This window comes from Rhinopithecus bieti, unplaced genomic scaffold, assembly GCF_001698545.2.
Source record: "Rhinopithecus bieti isolate Rb0 unplaced genomic scaffold, ASM169854v2 scaffold_13400, whole genome shotgun sequence".
Lineage (NCBI taxonomy): Eukaryota > Metazoa > Chordata > Mammalia > Primates > Cercopithecidae > Rhinopithecus > Rhinopithecus bieti.
In genome coordinates, this window is record NW_016807991.1 from 4,281,653 (window position 1) to 4,303,360 (window position 21,708).

The window sequence follows — 21,708 nt, forward strand, 5'->3', positions numbered from 1 at the left end:
ATCTAGGAGAAAACAAGAAGCTGAATTTTGACTTAACTACTTAAAAATAAAATCCCAAACAGATAACAGCAGAAAAAAGTCAAATGCTGGCAATCACTGTTAACTGATGTCCTGAGGTGGGTTACCCAGAGACCCTCAGTGTGGACTAACCGTGGCCCATTTCCGTCTGGGCGTAGGTGCCAATTATCTGGAGTCCTTTGGACGAAGGCAGCCATTTCTCTTTCTGAGCAGTGGTGCCCTGATTCAGCAAGGTGGGAATAAACATGGAGTAATTGAGGCCCACAGGTTCCACAAAATTGACCAAATGTAGTCTACAGGAGAGAAAAGAAAAGGATCTCAGCCTTCCTTTAGAAACTGCATCCTACAACCCATTCTTGCCAAACAGCTTTGGCCTTCAAGGAGAAGGTCAGGAAAATGTAAACCCCCTTCTTATGAAATTAAACATAAGATTTACCATTTTACTACCTAAAAAGCCAACAGCAGAACCTGATGATGTCTCTTCTAACTATTTCAAGGCCACAATTCATTTCATATTTACATGTAATCTAGGAAGCAAATTCTACCTAAGTTTTAGCATAAAAACATCTCTAATTTTTGGAAGGGGAGGCTGTTGGTGTTATTTACTGGTTCGATTGGTTGAATTTTTTAGAATGTGGTGTTTTTTTTTTCTTTTTTGCTTTATTTAGGTTTTACTTGTTTGTTTTAAAGGTTAAAGTAACTCCATAGAACACTTACTTGTAGAGCTGTTAAGAGCTCCAAGGAAGAAATAATTTCAACTCTGTTTACCTAGATAATATAAGCAAATATCCAGAAGAGTAAATATATATTCCAGGGCAGAATCATACATCTCTAAAGGTCTTCAGGGTTTACAATAAGTAATGCGGGCATGTAAAAATTTATCCCCAATGGTCAATGAACATTACTACCGATTAACTCTATATCACATTGAAATTTAGTCCTCAACTCTCTTCTTATAAAACAGAGTCCACAGTAGTTGGCCTTGGCTGTGCTGTGTCATAGATTTTATGGGGATCAATTTTGTACTTTGACAAAGCGCATATCTAAAGAGTTTAAAGTACAAAATACTTCTCATCTAACTGATCTTCATGACTTCTCAACAGATGATTAGGAAGCAATGTTACCACCAGTTTATCTTGACCTGTGCAATGAGCAGACCATGAAGTAAAGGAGAGAAGGGATAGGCTGCCATTGCAGTGCTGGGGGACCCTGAAACCAAACCGCCACCTTAGAAGAAATAATAGTAGCCGGGCATAGTGGCTTACACCTGTAATCTCAGCACTTTGGGAGGCCGAGGTGGGCAGATCACGAGGTCAGGAGATTGAGCCCATCCTGGCTAACACGGTGAAACCCCGTCTCTACTAAAATACAAAACATTAGCTGGGCATGGTGGCGGCCACCTGTAGTCCCAGCTACTTGGGAGGCTGAGGCAGGAGAATGGCGTGAACCCGGGAGGGGGAGCTTGCAGTGAGCCAAGATCGCGCCACTGCACTCCAGCCTGAGCAACAGAGCGAGACTCTGTCTCAAAAAAAAAAAGAAAGAAATAATGGTAAACACAATATACCCTTATTTTCCTATTTCCTAAGTAAGTACTACACGACTATCCTCACCATTTCTTTTCTGTTTCTTTCTTTTTTTGGAGATAGTCTCCCTCTGTTGCCCAGGCTGGAGTACAGTGGTGTGATCTCAGCTCATGGCAACCTCTGCTTCCTAGGTTCATGTGATTCTCATGCCTCAGCCTCCCAAGTAGCTGGGATTATAGGTGTGCACCACCAAGCCCGCCTAATTTTGTATTTTAGTAGAGATGGTGTTTTGCCATGTTGGCCAGGCTGGTCACAAAGTGGCCTGGCCTCAAGTGACCTGCCCACCTCAGCCACCCAAAGTGCTGGGATTACAGGTGTGAGCCAACATGCCCAGCCTCATTGTCTTTTCTATCTTACATAAATCATAATCCACTTAGAAACAAAAACATTCATCATGGATGCTCTTAGATACGAATATTTCTAGTTAATCAAAATGAATTAATGTAATTATTATAGATTCCACCAGAGGGAACAACTTCTGTGTCCTAATCATGTGTTTAAGTCAATAGAAGCTGCTTATTAACATCAGTAAAAAATGTTTTCTCGGCCAGGCGCAGTGGCTTATGCCTGTAATCCCAGCACTTTGGGAGGCCAAGGTGGGTGGATTACAAGATCAGGAGTTCGAGACCAGCCTGGCGAACATGGTGAAACCCCGTTTCTACTAAAAATATAAAAATTAGCTGGGTGAGGTGGCAGGTGCCTGTAATCCTAGCTACTCAGGAGATGAGGCAGAAGAATCACTTGAACCCAGGAGGCGGAGGCTGCTGTGAGCCAAGATCACACCACTGTACTCTTGCCTGGGAGACAGAGCAAGACTCCGCTCTCAAAAAAAAAAGAAAAAAATTCGGTGGCTCAAGCCTTAATCCCAGCCACTTGGGAGCGCCGAGACGGGGCGATCACGAGGTCAGGAGATCGAGACCATCCTGCTGCCTAACCAAGTGAAACCCCGTCTCTACTAAAAAATACAAAAAAACTAGCCCGGGCCAAGTAGTGCGTCCCTGTAGTCCCAGCTACTCGCGACGAGGCTGCAGGCCGAGCGGGAAGCAGAATCACTGCGAACCCGGGAGGCTGGAGCTGTAGTGAGCTGAGAATCGGCCACTGCACTCCAGCCCGGGTGACAGAGTGCAGACTCTGCTCTCAAAAAAAAAAAAAAAAAAAAAAAAAAAAAAAAAAAAAAAAAAAAAAAAAAAAAAAAAAGAAAAAAATTTTTCTCTGCCACAACAGTTGTCAGGCACTAGACCTAGGGCAGCGACATCACTTTTCAGGTGCTGAGGAACATGAACTCATCTCAACAGCCAAGAGAGACTACTAGCCAACATCTAAAATGCCTTTAACCCTCAGGATTCTATGATTTCTTATATTCATTTATGTTAATTTAAACTAGAGGGAAATCAGAGAAAAGGAGGAGTATGAACAGAAAAGATGATCAATTTCTAAGGAATTACAGCGGCAGCAGCTTAACTTTACTCCTCTGTATTTATGCCAACACAAAGTTCTGCTCATAACTCTAATACACAAGTTAACACATTTCATAAATGTACCATGCCCAAAAGCCTGATTAGGATAAATGCTGCTAACTAATCTCTCAAGGGCAAACACCAGAATTCTCTAACAGTTGCTGCTTACTAAAACCAAAATGTTTTTGATGGACGACGTGTCTATTGTGTATAAATACAAAACACTTTTTTTTTTTTTGAGGGACAGCAGCGTCTCACTCTGTCGCCCATGACTGAGTCAGCTAGCGGCGCAGCGGATCTCGGCTCACTGCAAGCTCCGCCTCCCGCGGTTCACTGTCCATTCTCCTGCCTCAGCTCCCGCAGCAGCTGGGACTACAGTGTGCCCGCCACCACGCCCAGCTAATTTTTTTTGTGCTTTTAGTACGAGACAGGGTTTCACCATGTTACCAGGATGTCTCCGATCTCCTGACCTCGTTGATCTGCCTACCTTGCCCTCCCCCAAATGCTGGGATTACAGGGCCGTGAGCACCACGCCCGCAAGAATTACGTTTCTATAAATACTTTTAAGGGTATGTAAGCGTATTATATGCTTCATATGTATATCAAGAGGAAATAAACATACAAAAATTTTCCAAGAAATAGCGCCAGGCACAGTGGCCGTCACACCTGCTAAGCCCAGCCCCGATTTTTGCGGGAGGGGGCCGAGGTGAGAGGATCATTGGCGGTCAGGAGTTCAAGGCCAGCTGAGAATATAAATCCCGGCTGCTCTCTACAAAAAATTAAAAATTAACAGTGCTGAGCCAGGAACAGTGGCTCACACCTATAATCCCAGCACTTTGGGCGCGGGGGCGGCAGAGGGTGGCGATCACCTGGAGAATCAGAGTCTGATACCAGCCTGGCCAAACCTGCGTATGAAACTCCATCTTCCACCTAAAAATACAAAAATATAGCTGGGCTTGGGTGGTTGGGCACCTGTAATCCCAGCTACTTAGGCAGGCTGAGCGCCCAGCGAGAATCGCTTGACCCGGGAGGTGAGGTTGCAGTGAGCCGAGATGATGCACTGCACTCCAGCCTGTGGGACAAGATGAAACCCGGTCTCAAACAAAACATAAAACAAAACAAACAAAACCCAGTACATGCCCCCAAATTCTCAAAAAATACTGCTTATTTCATCAATTTCAGCATTCTTCTCCCTCATTTAGCATTTAAGAAATCCTAGCGCTGGCACAGGGCTCACGACTGTAATCCTTAGCACTTGGGAGGCTGAGCGGCGCAGATCACCTGCGTCAGTAGTTCGAGACCAGCCCTGACCAGCACGGAGAAAAACCTGCTCTCTACTAAAAATACAAAATATTCGGGCTGTGTGGCACATGGCTTGTAATTCCCAGCTACTCGGAAAGGCTGAGCAGGACCTAAAAATACAAAATTAGTCAGGTGTGGTGGCACATGCCTGTAATCCCAGCTACTCGGGAGGCTGAGGCAGGAGAATCACTTGACCCAGGAGGCAGAAGTTGCAGTGAGCTGAGATTGCAATATTGTACTCCAGCCTGGGCAACAAGAGCGAAACTCCATCTCAAAAAAAAAAGAAATCCAGGCTAGGCACGGTAGCTCCTGCCTGTAATCCCAGCACTTTGGGAGGCCGAGGAGGGCAGATTGCTTGAGGTCAGGAGTTCGAAACCAGACTGACTAACATAGTGAAACCCTGTCTCTACTAAAAATACAAAAAATTAGTCTGCCTGTAGTCCTGGCTACTCAGGAGGCTGAGGTAGGAGAATTGCTTGAACTCAGGAGGCAGAGGTTGCAATGAGCCGAGATCCCGCCACTGCACTTCAGCCTGGGCCACAGAGAGAGACTCCACTCAAAAAAAAAAAAAGATAAAAAGAAAAGAAATCCAATGGGCCAGGAGCAGTGTCTCATGCCTGTAATCCCAGCACTTTGGAAGGTCGAGGTGGGAGGATCACTTGAACCCAGGAGTTTGAGGTTACAGTGAACTATGATTGTGCCACTACACTGCTACCTGGGGAACAAAGCAAGATCCTGTCTCAAACAAAAATGAAAGAAAGAGAGAAAGAGAGAGAGAGAAAAAGAGAAAGAGAGAGAGAGAAAAAGAGAAAGAGAGAGAGAGAGCGAGAAAGAAAGAGAGAGAGAAAGAAGGAAAGAAGGAAAGAGAGAAAGAAAGAAAGAAAGAAAGAAAGAAAGAAAGAGAAAGGAAAGGAAAAAAAGGAAGGAAGGAAGGAAGGAAGGAAGGAAGGAAGGAAGGAAGGAAGGAAGGAAGAAAGGTAAGTGATGTATTTCACAATTAATAGCATGCCATGGTTAACAGGCAGCATTCTTTCTTTCTTAGTGTACACAAAACACTGGTGTGAGTTATAATCGATGAGATTATATAACCGAGGCTTTAACTCAATGGCATGCGATAATTGCCAGGACTCATTTACAAACCCCTTCTCTAACTTAAAAACTGATCTCCTTGTCATATCCTAAGGACACTGGAAGCGCGTCACAGGGTGTGTTCAAGTTTGTACTTTAATACTTCACATGAAAAATCATATACCAAGTAAATTACTGGTGCCCATGAATCCTCAATCCACATAAAGGACTTTGTTCTATTTCATTGTGACCTCACTCAAGTCTGGTTACACATTATGAACAGGTCACAGGTTATGAAATCATCTACTAACAGCTTTAAAATGTATTGCACCACCCATTCAAAAACAAATACACACACACACACACACTTCTTTCCTGACATTTCTAGAAGGAATAAAATCTTACTAATTTTTTCAAATTTACAAACCCAACACAGGTATCAGTAACATAATCTTCTAGGAGTTACTTTATCTCAGTATCGCCACAGCCATGAGTTACAGACTTTAAAAACAAAAAAGACCATTGGGAAGTATGCTGATTTGAACTACCAAAAATAAAATAAACAAAAGTTTTACAGCTAAAACTGAGTGGAGCTCTGAGGAAAGTCCAAAGGACCAGAGTAAACCATTTCATCTTCACAAAAATAACCCAAGTCAAGCTGAATATCGATATCAAAGGCACTAGAGGCAGTGACCATTATTACCATAAAGGCAGAACGTGCAACATATTCTATTTAGTTTGGTTCTAGTCTATATACCACTCATATGATTTAATCTTTACTGATGAAAATACTGGAGTTCCTTTAAAATGGAGAAACTGAAATAGAAAATGCCTCGGAATAAATGTGAAAAAATGCTATAGGCCAAAATAATCTTGTACTAGGATCACGTAACACTGTTTGTTTAGGTTAAGGCAAAAAAATCCTTTTTTTTTGTTTTTTGAGACAGTCTCTCTTTGTTGCCCAGGCTGGAGTGCAGTGGCACGATCTCGGCTCAGTGCAGCCTTTACCTCCTGGGTTCAAGGGATTCTCCTGCCTCAGCCTCTCGAGTAGCTGGGACCACAGGAGCGCACCACCACACCAGGCTAATTTTTGTATTTTTAGTAGAGAGAGGGTTTCACCATTTTGGCCAGGCTGGTCCACCTGCCTCGGCCTCCCAAAGTGCTGAGATTACAGGCATAAGCCACTGTGCCCGGCCCAAAACCCTTATTTTTATTTATATTTACCACTCCTTGTGGAGCAGGGTGGATCACGAGGTCAGGAGTTTGAGACCAGCCTGGCAACATGGTGAAACCCCATCTCTACTAAAAATACAAAAATTAGCAGAGCATGATGGCCAGCGCCTGTAATCCCAGCTATTCGGGAGGCTGAAGCAGGAGAATGGCTTGAATTCGTGGGGTGGAGGTTGGAGTGAGCCGAGATCGCACCACTGCACTGCAGCCTGGGCGACAGAGCGACACTCGTCTCAAAAAACAAAAACAAAAACAAACAAAAAACACAACAAAACACACGGTATGAAAAAAGGATATACTCTCTTCCACACTAGAACCAAGGCAGGTTTTTATGACGTCTCTCTCATATGCACAAGACAACCATTCAAGCGCTGTCATCGATTCAGAACTACTGGGTTCTTAGACTTTCTATTCATTCAAAGGCGTGACTGATTATTCTTCATCCAGGTCCACACTACCATATAATATAATCTGCTACTGCTCCAAAATATTTAAATGATCGTGCAACTAAAAAAAAAAAAATCCTTCCAGATTCAGAATTTTAGCCGTCCTCGTTACAAAGAGCAAAATGATTCTGCATTTAAATCAGTCAGAGTTGCTTGGGCAGAATAATGCTTTTACAACATCCTTGAAACTGTACGCGAGAAAACTCCTGCATTTCCATTTATTATCAACATTCTACAAACACGTCATCCCACGAAAAGCCTTGGATACAAAAGTAATCACATTATTTTCCACACATATAACTTTATTTATTTATTTTTTTGAGACGGAGTCGCGCACTCTTGCCCAGGCTGGAGTGCAGTGGCGGTATCTAGGCTCACTGCAGGCTCCGCCTCCTGGGTTCAAGCCATTCTCCTGCCTCAGCCTCCCGAGTAGCTAGGACTACAGGGTACAGGGGCCCGCCACCACGCCCAGCTAATTTTTTGTATTTTTAGTAGAGACGGGGTTTCACCGCGTTAGCCAGGATGGTCTCGATCTCCTTTGTGATCCGCCCGCCTTGGCCTCCCAAACTGCTGGGATTACAGGCGTGAGCCACCGCGCCCGGGCACACATACAACTTCATAAAGTGGCATGAAAATATGCCAGTTTGCATCTTCAAACGCCAAAGCACGGTGGTGAAAGGCCACCATAGACTGCAGCTTTAAAGTTCAGGCTTAACAACACTTGCTCTGTGCTAAGGCATACCTACTTTTTAAACCACATAATTTCATCAGGGTCTGCGATGCCAAACTCCCTCATCTTCTTCACCATGATGGCACTTTTCCTGACAGCCACCTCATAACGCTGGCTGCGAGTGAGGAAGTTCAAGTCCTCATGCTGGAAGTCTGGGTCGTTCAGGATCATGTTCTCTGGAAGGGGGTTAAAGGGCATTAAAAGGCAGACAGACACTCGGGGCTCCGTTCCACCCTCCCTGAATCACAATAGGCTTCAGAGTCGCGGACACATCTCGGGAATGGCGATATCCCCCCACCAGGAACACAGGCTGTTCCTCGAAGTGGGGGTCCCGGCTGCCCTAACGCTGGGCGAGACGGCCTGGGCCCCATAGCGCCCCTGACTCCGCATCGAGGGAGTCTCCAGCTTTTCTCGGGAAAAGAGGGAGGTCTCGCCCGCCGCCCTCACCGATCTCTCGGCGGCGCCGGGTGTTCTCGGGGCTGCCGTCCAGGATATGTGTAAGCAGCTCCGGGTTGAAGCTGGCGGAATCCCGCTCCCTGCGCAGGTCCGGGTTCATGGCGACGACCAGCTGGCAGCGAAGTAAGCACCGACGGAGGTGGCAGTGACAACCTAAATCCGCAGCTTCAGCGCCGGCCGGGCCCTATGAGGCAGCCTCAGAACTGCTCAAGTCCCCGCCTCCGCTCGCCCGGCCCGCCCCTTCTTTCTCCGCGGCCCTTCGGCGCGTGAGTGACAACGGCCCAGACAGAGGGGGCGATGTCCGCGGCGTGACTGGGGCCGGTCGCGGGGCAGACGAATCCCCTGCTCCTGGCCAGGGGAGGCTCCCGAGCGGATCCTCGGGAAGGGGGCTCCAAAGGTCAAGAAATTGCCCGGCGGGGCGTTGGGGGAGAGGGAAAGTAAAGCACTTTTTGTATCCCGCCCCCTCTCTCGTCACGTGACCACGCGAGGCGGAAAGAGGAAATCCGAGGACCTGGCGACGCCCAGAACAGGTTGGCTGGGGCCTTGGGAAGGGGCGGTACAACGAGGCTGAGGGACTGCGTCTGCGCTTGCCGCCCCCTCCCCCCCCGCCCGCCTCCGCCCCGCTTCCGGGTCTGTGTCTCTAGGCCTCTCTAAAATGAGTGGTCGGGGAAACTCAAGAACTTGGAGCGGGAGACGGGCTTTGCGGAATTGCTAGGGAGGGTCATTTGCGCTTTTGCCAAATCCACCCGGATTGGAGGAGAATGGGACGGGAACCAAAATCTCTTTGGGGAGAGGCTCTAGTTACCTTTTGTTAAAATAATGGCGTCTTTACTGGCAGAGGCGTGGGCTCCGGGGCTCTGGGTGTGGGATTGTGAGCGCTGCCCGCTGTTTAAGGGGTGGACGCGGACTTAGAATGAGGCTGAGCGGGCAGTGCTGCTCTAAGCCCTCTGTCTGGGAAACCAGACATTTTTCTCCCCCAACCTCGCAGTTACTAGAGGTCTTGGAATCCAGACTTATTTGCTTTCGCCATTATCATCATCAAAGTGGGAAATGCACACTTAAATACTGTTAAAACCTAGTGTAGGGCCGGGTGCGGTGGCTCACGCCTGGAATCCCAGCACTTTAGGAGGACGAGGCGGGCGTATCACTTGAGCCCGGGAGTTGAAGACCAGCCTGGGCAACACGGCAAAACCCCATCTCTACAAAAAATACCAAAAAATTAGCTTGGTGTAGTGGCATGCGCGTGTAGTCCCAGCTCCTCTGAAGGCTGAGATGGGATGGTAGCTTGCGCACCGGAGGTGGAGGTTGCAGTGAGCCAAGATTGTGACATTGCACTCCATCCTGGACAACATAGTGAGACCCTATCTCTACAGGAAAAAAAAAAAAACAGTTCTGCCCAGTGGGATTGTGGACAAGGGAGATTCACGGATTTGTTGAATCATCTGTAGTCACTTTTTTTTTTTTTTGAGACGGAGTCTCGCTATGTTGCCCAGGCTGCAGTGTGGTGGTATGATCTCAGCTCATTGCACCCTCCACCCCCTGGGTTCAAGCGATTCTCCTATTTCAGCCTCCCAAGTAGCTGGGATTACAGGGGCTTGCCGCCACACCCAGCTCATTTTTGTATTTTTAGTAGAGACAGATTTTGCCATGTTGGCCAGGCTGGTCTCGAATTCCTGACCTCAGTTTATCCATCTGCCTCGGCCTCCCAAAGCACTGGGATTACAGGCGTGAGCCGCCGCACCTAGCCTGTCTGTAGTCTGTGTAATACTATGACTTTGGTTTTCTCAGAAGTAAAACTACAGGCCGGGCGTGGTGGCTCAAGCCTGTAATCCTAGCACTTTGGGAGGTCGAGACGGGTGGATCACACGGTCAGGAGATCGAGACCATCCTGGCTAACACGGTGAAAGCCCGTCTGTACTAAAAAAAAAACACAAAAAAACCAGCCAGGTGAGGTGGCGGGCGCCTGTAGTCCTAGCTACTCGGGAGGCTGAGGCAGGAGAATGGCGTAAACCCGGGAGGCGGAGCTTGCAGTGAGCTGAGATCCGGCCACTGCACTCCAGCCTGGGCGACAGAGCAAGACTCCGTCTCAAAAAAAAAAAAAAGTAAAACTACAAAGATGCATAACATTCATCATTTGAATAACAGAACTATAATACACACTCTTAACCACTAGGACCTCAGGATCCTCATTTGTCTTATTAAGGTGCTGATCTCAGGCCCCTTCAACAGTAGGGAGGGTGTCTATTCTCTGTACCTGGCACAGTGCCTGCCCCACTAAAGGTGCTCAGGAAATCTTTGTGGCCTGAACAAATGGCTACTTGACAGCTGACCTTCTAGGTCTAGTATTCTAGGAAACCAATTGCTCTTAATGTAATGATAGTGGGTGTACTCAGCATTGAATAGAAAAGACTTAGATGAGCTAAATTTGGTTTTATTTTGAAATAATTTCAAATTTACACGAGAATTACAAGACTAGAACAAAGAACTTTTCTTCTGTGACTTTAACACTTTTTTTTTTTGAGATGATGTCTTCCTCTGTCACCCAGGCTGGAGTGCAGTGGCATGATCTCAGCTCACTGCAACCTCCGCCTCCTGCATTCAAATGATTCTCATGCCTCAGCCTCCCAAGTAGCTGACACTACAGGAATGCGCTACCACACCTGGCTAATTTTTGTGTCTTTATTAGAGGCAGGGTTTCACCATGTTGACCAGGCTGGTCTCAAACTCCTGGCCTCATGTGATCCGCTTGCCTTAGCCTCCCGAAGTGCGGAGATTACAGGCATGAGCCACCGCGCCTGGCTGACTGACATTAACACTTTTGAAGTGTATAAGCCCGTTGTTTTGTAGTGTTGGGTCTCAGAAAACAATACCCCAAAATGAAGGCCTCAGAAGCAACCCACAAAGCAAGTTTTTTTTTTTACCTTCTGCCCTCCTCTCCCTCAGGCCCATTCTCCCCCAAGGCTAGCCAGAGACGTTAGAATCCTCTTCCCCAAGGCAGGTCATAGAAAACAGAGTCCTTTACCCCCAAAGCCAGCCATAAAACCCTAAATATAGGCTGAGTGCGGTGGCTCACGCCTATAATCCTGGCACTTTGGGAGGCCAAGGCAGGTGGATCACGAGGTCAGGAGATCAAGATCATCCCGGTTAACACAGTGAAACCCCATCTCTACTAAAAATACAAAAAAAAATTAGCTGGGCGAGGTGGCACTTGCCTGTAGTCCCAGCTATTCAGGAGGCTGAGGCAGGAGAACCGCTTGAACCCGGGAGGCAGAGGTTGCAGTGAGCCGAGATTGCACCACTGCTTTCCAGCCTGGGCAACAGAGTGAGACTCCATCTCAAAAAACAAAAAACAAAACAAACAAACAAGAAACCTAAATATATTACTCTTAACTTTCCCTCCATCTTTTGGTATAAAAACTGGCCAGAAAGAAATTATCTGACCTACCTTGTTTGACTGTAGGCCATAAGACCCCATTCCAGAGAGGGTCCTGCCCCACACCCAGAAGGAAGGAATGCCTGCTCCGAGAAGCCAAGAAGAATCTAGACAGGCCTTGCTGGGCCTCCCCACTCAGTCTATCAGCATTAGATCATACCTTTCCCCTGTATCTTTGGGTCTTCCTTCTGAAGGCTCCCACATGTACATGTTACATAAATTTGTATACCTTTTTGACTATTACTCTGCCTTTTGCAAGTTGATTTTTTGCCGCGAAACTTCAGAGGGCCGCTTAGCCCCTGCAGTAGAATGTCGCTTAATTCAGATTTGTCTGATATTTCTTCATGATTAGATTCAGATGATGCATTTTTGGCAGGAATACCACACAAGTGATTAATAGGAGAAAAAGCATACACATGTATTTGATCATAGTTTTGCTTTGTTTTGTTTTGTTTGAGACAAAACTCTGTCACCCAGACTGGAATGCAGTGGCTCAACCATAGTTCACTGCAGCCTCAAACTCTTAGGCTCAAGCATTGATCATAGTTTTATTTACTTATTTATTTGTTTATTTTTTCAGGCAGAGTCTCGCTCTGTCGCCTAGGCTGGAGTGCAGTGGCATGATCTTGGCTCACTGCAGCCTCTGCTTCTCGGGTTCAAGCAATTCTCCTGCCTTAGCCTTCCTTGTAGCTGGGATTACAGGCGTCCGCCATCATGCCTGGCTAATTTTTGTATTTTTAGTAGAGACAGTGTGTCACCATGTTGGCCAGGCTAGTCTCGAACTCCTGACCTCAAGTGATCTGCCTGCCTTGGCTCAAAAAAAAAAAAAAAGAGACCGGGTGAGGTGGCTCATGCCTATAATCCCAACACTCTGGGAGGCCGAAGTGGGTGGATCACCTGAAGTGAGGAGTTCATGACCAGCCTGGTCAACATGGTGAAACCCCGTCTCTACTAAAAATACAAAAATTAGCCGGGCATGTTGGCACGCACCTGTAGTCCCAGCTACTCAGGAGGCTGAGGCAGGAGAATCGCTTGAACCTGGGAGGTGGTGGTTACAGTGACCCTGAGAACCTGCCACTGCACTCCAGCGTGGCAGACAGAGCAAAACTCATCTCAAAAAAAAAAAAAAAAAGAAAGAAACAGGGCCGGGCGGGGTGGCTCAAGCCTGTAATCCCCGAAGCACTTTGGGAGGCGAGACGGGCGTGATCACGAGGTCAGGAGATCCGGAGACCATCCTGGCTAACACGGTGAACCCTGCGTCCTCTACTAAAAAAAAAATTACAAAAACTAGCCCGAGGAGAGTGGCGGGCGCCTGTAGCCCCAGCTACTCGGGAGCTGAGGCAAGTGATGAAATGGCTTAACCCGGGAAGGCGGAGCTTGCAGTGAGCCTGAGGATCCGGCCACTGCACTCCAGCCTGGGGCGACAGAGCGAGAACCTGTCTCAAAAAAAAAGAAAGAAAGAAAAAAAGTATAAGTCCAGCGCCGGTCCCTGCGGGTGGTCAAGCCTGTAATCCCAGGCACTTTGAGAAGCAGAGAACTGGCAGATCACGAGGTCCAGGAGATCAGAACCATCTGGGCCTAAACGGTGAAACCCGTCCTACTAAAAAAAAAAAAAAAAAACTAGCCGGGCGGGTGGCGGGCGCCTGTACGTCCAAGTCTCGGGAGGCTGAGGCGGAAGAATGGCGTAAACCGAAGAGGCGGAGCTTTGCAGTGAGCTGAAGATCTGGCCACTGCACTCCAGCCCGGGCGACAGAAGCGAGACTCCGTCTCAAAAAAAAAAAAAAAAGTATAATCATTATTACCAGCAAACTCCTCCCTCGGTGAGAGTTGCATAGCCACCCCAGCATCCTCCCCTCCTCCCCACCCCTTTTCCCCAGATCCACCAGAAAAACAGGAACATGTAGTAGGGACACTCCTTTAGTGCCCTCATGTTAGTGAGCACACACTCGTGTACACCAGCCCTTCGTAATTTTTATCTCCCTCTGTTTTAGACAACGAATGTTTTCATAGCCTGTGCCACTTCTATAACCACCTGATGAGTTCCTGCAGCACAAACAAAATCAGCTCATGGAGAACATGGCGTTACAGTCAAGAAAGAGTTTAACTGACACAAGGCTGGCCACACCACGTGGGAGTTGGTATTATTGGTCAGTCTCCTGGAAGGCTCAGAGATTAGAGGTCATTTAAATGTAGTTTCAGGAAAGGGGTGGAGGCTGCTAGGCAATGGTGCTTGCTGCTGATTGGTTGGGGGTGCAACCTTAGGGGTGTGGCAAATGGTCCTCCTGCAGGCTGAGTCACCTCTTGGGGGGGGCCGCAGGAGTGGTTGGTGGGGTCCATGTGGAGTTGGTGGTGTCAGACATGCAAAAAACCTGAAAAGATATCTCCAAAGGCCAATCTTAGGTTCTGCAATAGTGATGTTATCTGCAGGAGTAACTGGGGAAGTTGCCTAGCTTGTGACCTCTGGAATAATGGCTGGCAATCTTCGCAGAATTTGGGCTTCTCTGTGCTCCTAGCCTGGTGGTTTCTCATTAGCTTTACAAAAGTGGCTGCGTTTTAGGGAAGGGCTATTTTCATTTAAACTATAAACTAAATGTCTCCCAAAGTTAGCTTGGCCCAAACCCAGGAATAATTAAGGGCAGCTTAGCAGCCAAAGGCAAGAGAGGAATTGGCTAGATCAGATCTCCCCCTCTCCCCTGCTGCCCTAATTCTCTCACTGATACAATTTTTGCAAAGGACATCTTACTTCTCTATCAAACTATGACTCTGAGGAGATCTTTTTGCTCATTGTTGGACATTATGGGCTGTATAGTGTGTTCCTTGTTCTGAAGAAATAATGGTCGGCTTTCCAAATCTATGCACTGTCTCTTGCTCTGCTTTTTCATTTTTTTTTTAAATTTAATTTTGCTTTTGTGAGCGTCACCCAGGCTAGAGTGCAATGGTGCAATCATAGTTCGCTGCAGCCTCGACCTTGCAGGCTCAAGCGATCCTCCTAATCTCATCCTCCCAAGTAGTTGGGATTATAGGCATGTACCACCATACCCGGCTAATTTTTATATTTTTAGTAGAGACGAGGTTGCCCACAAACTCCTGAGCTCAAGTGATCTGCCCTCCTCGGCCTCATCAAGTGCTGGGATTACAGGCATGAGCCGCTGCACCTGGCCTTGTTCTAATTGTTTTGAAGCATTTGTAGCTTCCAGCAGGTAAGCAAAGCGCAGGCCAGAGTCACTGTTCCTATCAAGGAACAGAGTTCCGTGGTACTGCCCCAGGGCTGCCAGCATGAGTCTCACTTGCCAGCTATGATCAGGACCTTCCACGACGTGATCTGCACCATAACCACAGGCAGTCTCTGTCTCTTTTGCTGACAAACAGAACAGTTCTTCCTGGCACTATGTGCCTGAGAGGGTTCAAGAGGAACGTGTTGATGAAGAAAATCAAATGCGGCAAGGCTTGGTGGCTTACGCCTGTAATCCCAGCACTTTGGGAGTCCAAGGTGGGTAGATCACCTGAGGTCAAGAGTTCGAAACCAGCCTGACCAACAGGGTGAAACCCTGTCTCTACTAAAAAAAATTCCAAAAATTAGCCGGGCATGGTGGCAGGCGCCTGTAGTTCAACTACTCGTGAGGCTGAGGCAGGAGAATCTCTTGAACCTGGGAGGCGGAGGTTGCAGTGAGCCAAAATTGCACCACTGAACTCCTGCATGATAGAGCAAGACTCTGTCTCAAAAACAAAAACAAAAAAATTAGCTGGGTGTGGTGGTAGGTGCAGCTACTTGGCAGGCTGAGGCAGGAAAATTGCTTGAACCCCGGAGGCAGGGGTTGCAGTGAGCCGAGATCATGCTGAGATGGAGTTGTTCCCTTGACTCCCTTGGTTCCCTGGTTGGGAACTGGAGTGACTCGTTTCACTCAGCCTGCCACTGGCCATTCCTCAAGAGAGGGAGCATGGGAGCAAGCAAGTGCAGGAACAGGAGGGAACAAACCAGCCCATCGCTCGTCTCTGGCGGGAGCAGGCTCTGTGCAGAGCCCGCAGCAGCATCCAAGCCTGTGCCTCTCAGCACCCGGGTTCTTGTCTGGCATCCAGGAAGAATCAGGTCACACGAACAGATTGAAGGGTAGTGTATGCTGAGGATTTTATTGGGTGATAACTCTTAGAGGGATGGGAGTTGGAAAGGGGATGGTATGGGAAGAAGGTGATCCTTCCCTGAAGTTGCACTGTTTGAAGTTAGCTGCTTCTGTCTGTAGCCTCTGACTCAGTTGCTGCTTCTCTGCTCACTGCTCAGCAGCTTGTATCCCCGACCATCAGCCCCGGGGAGAGGCCCCATAAATATGGGGTCATATCTATGATGGGATACCAGCCCTACCAGGCAGGCAACAGAGCAAGACTCTGTCTCAAAAAAAAGTAAAAAAAAAAAAAAATTGGGCCGGGCGCGGTGGCTCAAGCCTGTAATCCCAGCACTTTGGGAGGCCGAAGCGGGTGGATCACGAGGTCAGGAGATCGAGACCATCCTGGCTACCATGGTGAAACCCCGTCTCTACTAAAAATACAAAAACATTAGCCAGGCATGGTGGTGGGCACCTGTAGTCTCAGCTACTCAGGAGGCTAAGGCAGGAGAATGGCGTGAACCCGGGAGGCAGAGCTTGCAGTGAGCCGAGATAACGCCACTGCACTGCAGCCTGGGCGACAGAGTGAGACTCCATCTCAAAATAAATAAATAAATAGTTGAAGGTGGCCAGATGTGGTGGTACGCACCTGTAGTCCCTTGGGAGACTGAGGCAAGGGGAATCACTTAAGTCCAGGAGTTTGAGGCTGCAGTGAGCTATGATCCCACTAATGCACTCCAGCCTTGGTGACAGAATGAGACCTTGTACAGGCACATGCTGCATACACACATTTGGGTCAATGACAGAGCGCATATACACAGTGGCCCAAAAGATTATATGACACCCTATTTTTTACTATTTACCATTTTTTACCATTTTCTCTCCTATGTTTGCTTATGTTCAGATATACAGATACCATTGTGCTACAGTTGCCTCCAGTGTTCTGTACAGCCACACATGGTGCAGGTTGATAGCCTGCGAACAATAGGCTCCACCATATGGCACCAGGGCTGCAGTAGGCTGTGCCATCTAGGTTTGTGTAAGTACACAGTGATGTTCACACAATGATGAAATCACCTAACTGCATTTCTGAGAACATATCTCTGTTATCGTTTGAATGCATGTCTATAATTGTAACAGAGATCATATAGCCCACAAAGCTGAAAAATGTACCATGTACTCATTTCTAAACCCCTGTTTTATGGGATTGGAAGGAATGGGTTACATAGAGATTGGAGTGGAACAGTACTTCTCCACATAGCTTTTTATTTTATTTTATTTTATTTATTTTATTTTATTTTAGACTGAGTCTCTCCCTGTTGCCCAGGCTGGAGTACAGTGGTGTGAACTCAGCTCACTGCAACCTCTGCCTCCCGGGTTCAAGCGATTCTCATGCCTTAGCCTCCCAAGTAGCTGGGATCACAGGTGCTGCCATCATGCCCGGCCTAATTTTGTATTTTTAGTAGAGATGGAATTTCGCCATGTTGGCCAGACTGGTCTCAAACTCCTGATCTCAGGTGATCTGCCCACCTTGGCCTCCCAAAGTGATGGGATTACAGGCGTGAGCCACCGTGCACGGACTTTTTATTTTTTTAGAGACAGAGCCTCCCTCTGTCGTCCAGGCTGGAGTTCTGTGATGTTCTCATAGCTCACTGCAGCCTCGAACTCCTGGGCTCCAGCTATCCTCCCACCTCAGCCACCCGAGTAGCTGGTACTACATGTGTTTCTAGCCTGCCACATTTTTTTCTTTTTTGTAAAGTCAGGCTGTTGCTTTGTTCTCAGACTGGTCCTGAACTCCTGGCCTCAAGCAGTCCTCCCACCTTGGCCTCCCAAAGCACTGAGATTACAGGTGCGAGCCACCATTCTGGGCCACATACAGCTTTTTAATTTTGTTTGTTTGTTCGTTTGAGACGGAGTTTCACTCTTGTTGCCCAGGCTGGAGTGCAATGGCGCAATCTCGGCTCACCGCAACCTCCGCCTCCCAGGTTCAAGCAATTCTCCTGCCTCACCCTCCCTAGTAGCTGGGTGTGCCACCACACCCCACTAATTTTGTGTTTTTAGTAGAGTCGGGGTTTCTCCATGTTGGTCAGGCTAGTCTCAAACTCCTGACCTCAGGTGATCCGCCCTCCTCGGTCTCCCGAAGTGCTGGGATTACAGGCATGAGCCACTGCGCCCGGCAGCTTTTTAAATATTGTTTTAGTTTATTATTATTTTGAGACAGGGTCTTACTCTGTTGACCAGGCTAGAGTGTAGTGGTGTGATCATAGCTCACTGCAGTTTCAACCTCCTGTGGTGAAGTGATGCTCCTGCCTCAGCCTCCTAAATTGCTGGGACTACAGGTGAGAGACACCACACCTGGCTAATTTTTGTATTTTTTTTGTAGTGATGGGGTGTTGCCATGTTGCCCAGGCTGGTCCCGAATTCTAGTCTCAAGGGATCCACCCGCCTTGGCCTCCGAAAGAGCTGGGATTACAGGCATGAGCCACTGTGCCTGGCCTCATGTTTTCATTTTTTCATAGAGATGAAGTCTCATTATGTTGTCAGGGCTGCTCTGTTTGTTTGGTTTTGGTTGTTTTGCTTTGTTTTTTGAGATGGAATCTTGCTCTTGTTGCCCAGGCTGGAGTGCAATGGCATGATCTCGGCTCACTGAAACTTCAGGCTCCTGGGTTCAGCGATTCTCTTGCCTCAGCCCCCCAAGTCCTGGGATTACAGGCACACGCCACCATGCCCGGCTAATTTTGTATTTTTAGTAGAGACGGGGTTTCTCCATGTTGCTCAGGCTAGTCTTGATCTCCCGGCCTCAGGTGATCCACCCACCTCAGCCTCCCAAAGTGCTGGGATTACAGGCATGAGCCACTGCGCCCAGCCGTGGTTTGTTTTGTTTGTTTTTAATACATGAATGCATATTATATCAATTATTTATTTATTTATGTATTTTTGAGACGGCATCTCGCTCTATCACCCAGGCTGGGGTGCAGTGGCACGATTTCGTCTCACTGCAACCTCCACCTCCTGGGTTCAAGCAATTCTCCTGCTCCAGCCTCCTGAGTAACTGGGATTACAGGCGCACGCCACCAGCTAATTTTTGTGTTTTTAGTAGAGACGGGGTTTCACCATGTTGGTCAGGCTGGTCTCAAACTCTTGACCTCGTGATCCACCTGCCTCGGCCTCCCAAAGTGCTGGGATTATAGGCATGAGCCACCGTGCCTGGCAACATTTTTTTTTTTTAATTTTAAAACACTGCCCACTGGAATTAGTCTTCAAGATGCTGTTGGTCTCATATATCTGCTAATGTCTGTTTTGTAGTCCATTTGATTTATCAGGAAACTTCAAAATCCATCTCAACTGTTTGGTTATAGGAGCCCATGATGCTGCCCAAACCTGGGACCTATTACTTCCCCTGGGAGGCCAGTGCAGGCCAAGTTCCTGATGGGGGCACACTGAGAACATTCGGCAGGTGAGAATGGTTTTTTTAATTTTTTTCACTGTTAAGGGTGATGGTTAAATGTCTTTCTCTACCCCCCCCAAAAAAATAGTTAGGGCTGGGCGCGGTGGCTCATGCCTGTAATTCCAGCACTTTGGGAGGCCGAGGTGGGTGAATCACCTGAGGTTGGGAGTTTGAGACCAGTCTGACGAACATGGAGAAACCGTGTCTCTACTAAAAATACAAAATTAGCCTGGCATGGTGGCGTGTGCCTATAATCCCAGCTACTCGAGAGGCTGAGGCAGGAGAATTGCTTGAACCTGGGAGGTGGAGGATGCAGCGAGCTGAGATTGTGCTATTGCACTCCAGCTTGGGCAACAAGAACAAAACTCCATCTCAAAAATAAAAAACAAAAATGAATACATATACACATATATGTATATATATATACACGGAAAAAATTAATATTCACTGTAAAAAGTGTAGATAGTCCATAAAGGTGTAGAGAGGAAGGAAAAGTCACCCATAATCTCATTGCCCAGACAACCACTGTTAACCTTTGGTGATTATCTTGATGTGCTCTTCCATGTGTATGTGTTTGTATATGTGGGTGGGTATAGAGACACCCGATATACATATATACGTATATACTTTTTCAGTTATTTATCAGTTATATATTGCTGTGTAACAAATTACCCACACACACAATTTTAGTTTTTCATAGAAACAGGGTCTCCCTATATTCTCAAGGCTGGTGTCAAACTCCTGGGCTCAAGTGATCCTCCTGACTCAGCCTCCCAAAGTGCTGTGCTCAGCCACTGTGCTCGGCCTCCCCCAAATTTAAATTAATTATTGTCTCATAGTTACTATGGGTCAGGAATTTGAGAGTGGTTTGGATCTGGCTCAGGGTCGCTCATGGGAGTGGCATCCAGATGTTGGCTAGGGCTGCAGTTATCTGGAGGCTTGACTGGGGCCAGGACCTCTACTTCCAAGGTGGCTTGTTCACGTTTGGCAAAGTAGTGCTGGCTCTTGGCAAGATAACTCAGTTCCTGACAATGTGGATTTCTCTGTAGTTCTGTGTGAGGGTCCTGATAACACAGCAGTTTCTGCCAGAAGCAGTGACCAAGAGAAAGAGCAGGGGTGAAAACCACAATGTCTTTCATGACTTAGCTTCCAAAGTCAGTCTCCATCATTTCTGCAGTATCCTACTGATTACACAGGTCAGCCTTACTCAGCATCGTAGAGGATGCACAAGGATGTAAATATTAGGGGGTGAGAATCACAGGGGACCATCTTAGAGACGTGTGTACATACATAGAGAAGTATTTTAACCTAGGTCAGGTGTGGTGGCTCACGCCTGTAATCCCAGCACTTTGGGAGGCCAAGGCAGGCGGATCACCTGAGGTCAGGAGTTTGAGAACAGCCTGGCCAAAATGGCGAAACCCCGTCTCTACTAAAAATGCAAAAATTAGCCGGGCTTGGTGGTGGGTGCCTATAATCCCAACTACTCAGGAGGCTGAGGCAGGAGAATCGCTTGAACCCAGGAGGTGGAGGTTGCACTGAGCTGAGATTGCACTACTGCACTCCAGCCTGGGGGACAGGGTGAGACTCTGTCTTGAAAAAAAAAAAAAGAGAAAGTAGTATTTTAACCTAGGCCGGGTGTGGTAGTTCACGCCTGTAATCCCAACACTTTGGGAGGCCAAAGTGGGCAGATCACCTGAGGTCAGAAGTTCAAAACCAGCCTGGCCAACGTGGTGAAACCCTGTCTCTACAAAAAATACCAAAATTAGCCAGGCATGGTGGCAGGCGCCTGTAATCCCAGCTATTTGGGAGGCTGAAGCAGAAGAATTGCTTGAACCCAAGAGGCAGAGGTGGCAGTGAGCCAAGATCACGTTCCAGCCTGGGTGACAAGAGTAAAATTCAGTCTCAAAAAAGAAAAGTATTTTAACCTAGTTAAAGGCTGGGTGTGGAGGCTAACATCTGTGATCCTAGCACTTTGGGAGGCTGAGGTAGGAGGATTGGTTGAGTCCAGGAGTTTGAGACAAGCCTGGGCAACATGGTGAAACCCTGTCTCTACAAAATATACAAAAAAATTAGCCAGGCATGGCAGTGTGCACCTGTAGCCTCAGCTACTGGGGAGGCTGAGGTGGGAGGATCACCTGAACCTGGGAGGTCTAGGTTGCAGTGAGCCAAGATTGCACCACTGCACTCCATCCTGGATGACAGAGTGAGATCCTACCTCAAAAAAAAAAAGAAAAAAAAGAAGAAAGCAGTGTTTTAACCTAGATGAGATCCTATTGTATTACTGTACTGTAGCATTTGTTTACTTAGCTGTGTATGGTAGACCTAGTTCCATGTCAGACATGTAGAGCTCCATCATCATTTTGAATAGTCCCATTTTGTTTCACTGTGGTGATATTGCATCATTTACTTAGCCAAACCCTTTTTTTTTTTTTTTTTTTTT

The 21,708-nt window shown here is 47.3% G+C and overlaps 2 protein-coding genes across 6 annotated transcripts in view; one reads left to right on the forward strand and one right to left on the reverse strand.

Moving 5' to 3' along the window:
• Positions 1 to 8,516, reverse strand: part of ACOX1 (acyl-CoA oxidase 1) — a 37,075-nt gene extending 28,559 nt beyond the window's left edge. The window contains exons 1-3 of the mRNA XM_017884595.1: positions 8,282 to 8,516; positions 7,851 to 8,010; positions 151 to 311 (exon numbers count right to left, since the gene is read on the reverse strand). Of these exons, the coding sequence (XP_017740084.1) occupies positions 151 to 311; positions 7,851 to 8,010; positions 8,282 to 8,390 (430 nt within the window). The 5' untranslated portion in view covers positions 8,391 to 8,516. The remainder of the gene's footprint in view (positions 1 to 150; positions 312 to 7,850; positions 8,011 to 8,281) is intronic.
• Positions 8,517 to 8,523: 7 nt separating this feature from the next.
• TEN1 (TEN1 subunit of CST complex) overlaps positions 8,524 to 21,708 on the forward strand; it is a 25,981-nt gene continuing 12,796 nt past the window's right edge. Inside the window, exons 1-4 of one of the 5 annotated variants that reach the window (XM_017884723.1) lie at positions 8,727 to 8,820; positions 13,715 to 13,870; positions 16,725 to 16,859; positions 19,180 to 19,277. In XM_017884723.1, coding sequence (XP_017740212.1) covers positions 19,186 to 19,277 — 92 coding nt within the window. In that variant the 5' untranslated portion in view covers positions 8,727 to 8,820; positions 13,715 to 13,870; positions 16,725 to 16,859; positions 19,180 to 19,185. Of the gene's footprint in view, positions 8,821 to 13,714; positions 13,871 to 15,092; positions 15,214 to 16,724; positions 16,860 to 19,179; positions 19,278 to 21,708 lie in introns of those variants that run through there. The other 4 variants (XM_017884724.1, XM_017884725.1, XM_017884721.1 and 1 more) reach the window with 4 other exon arrangements.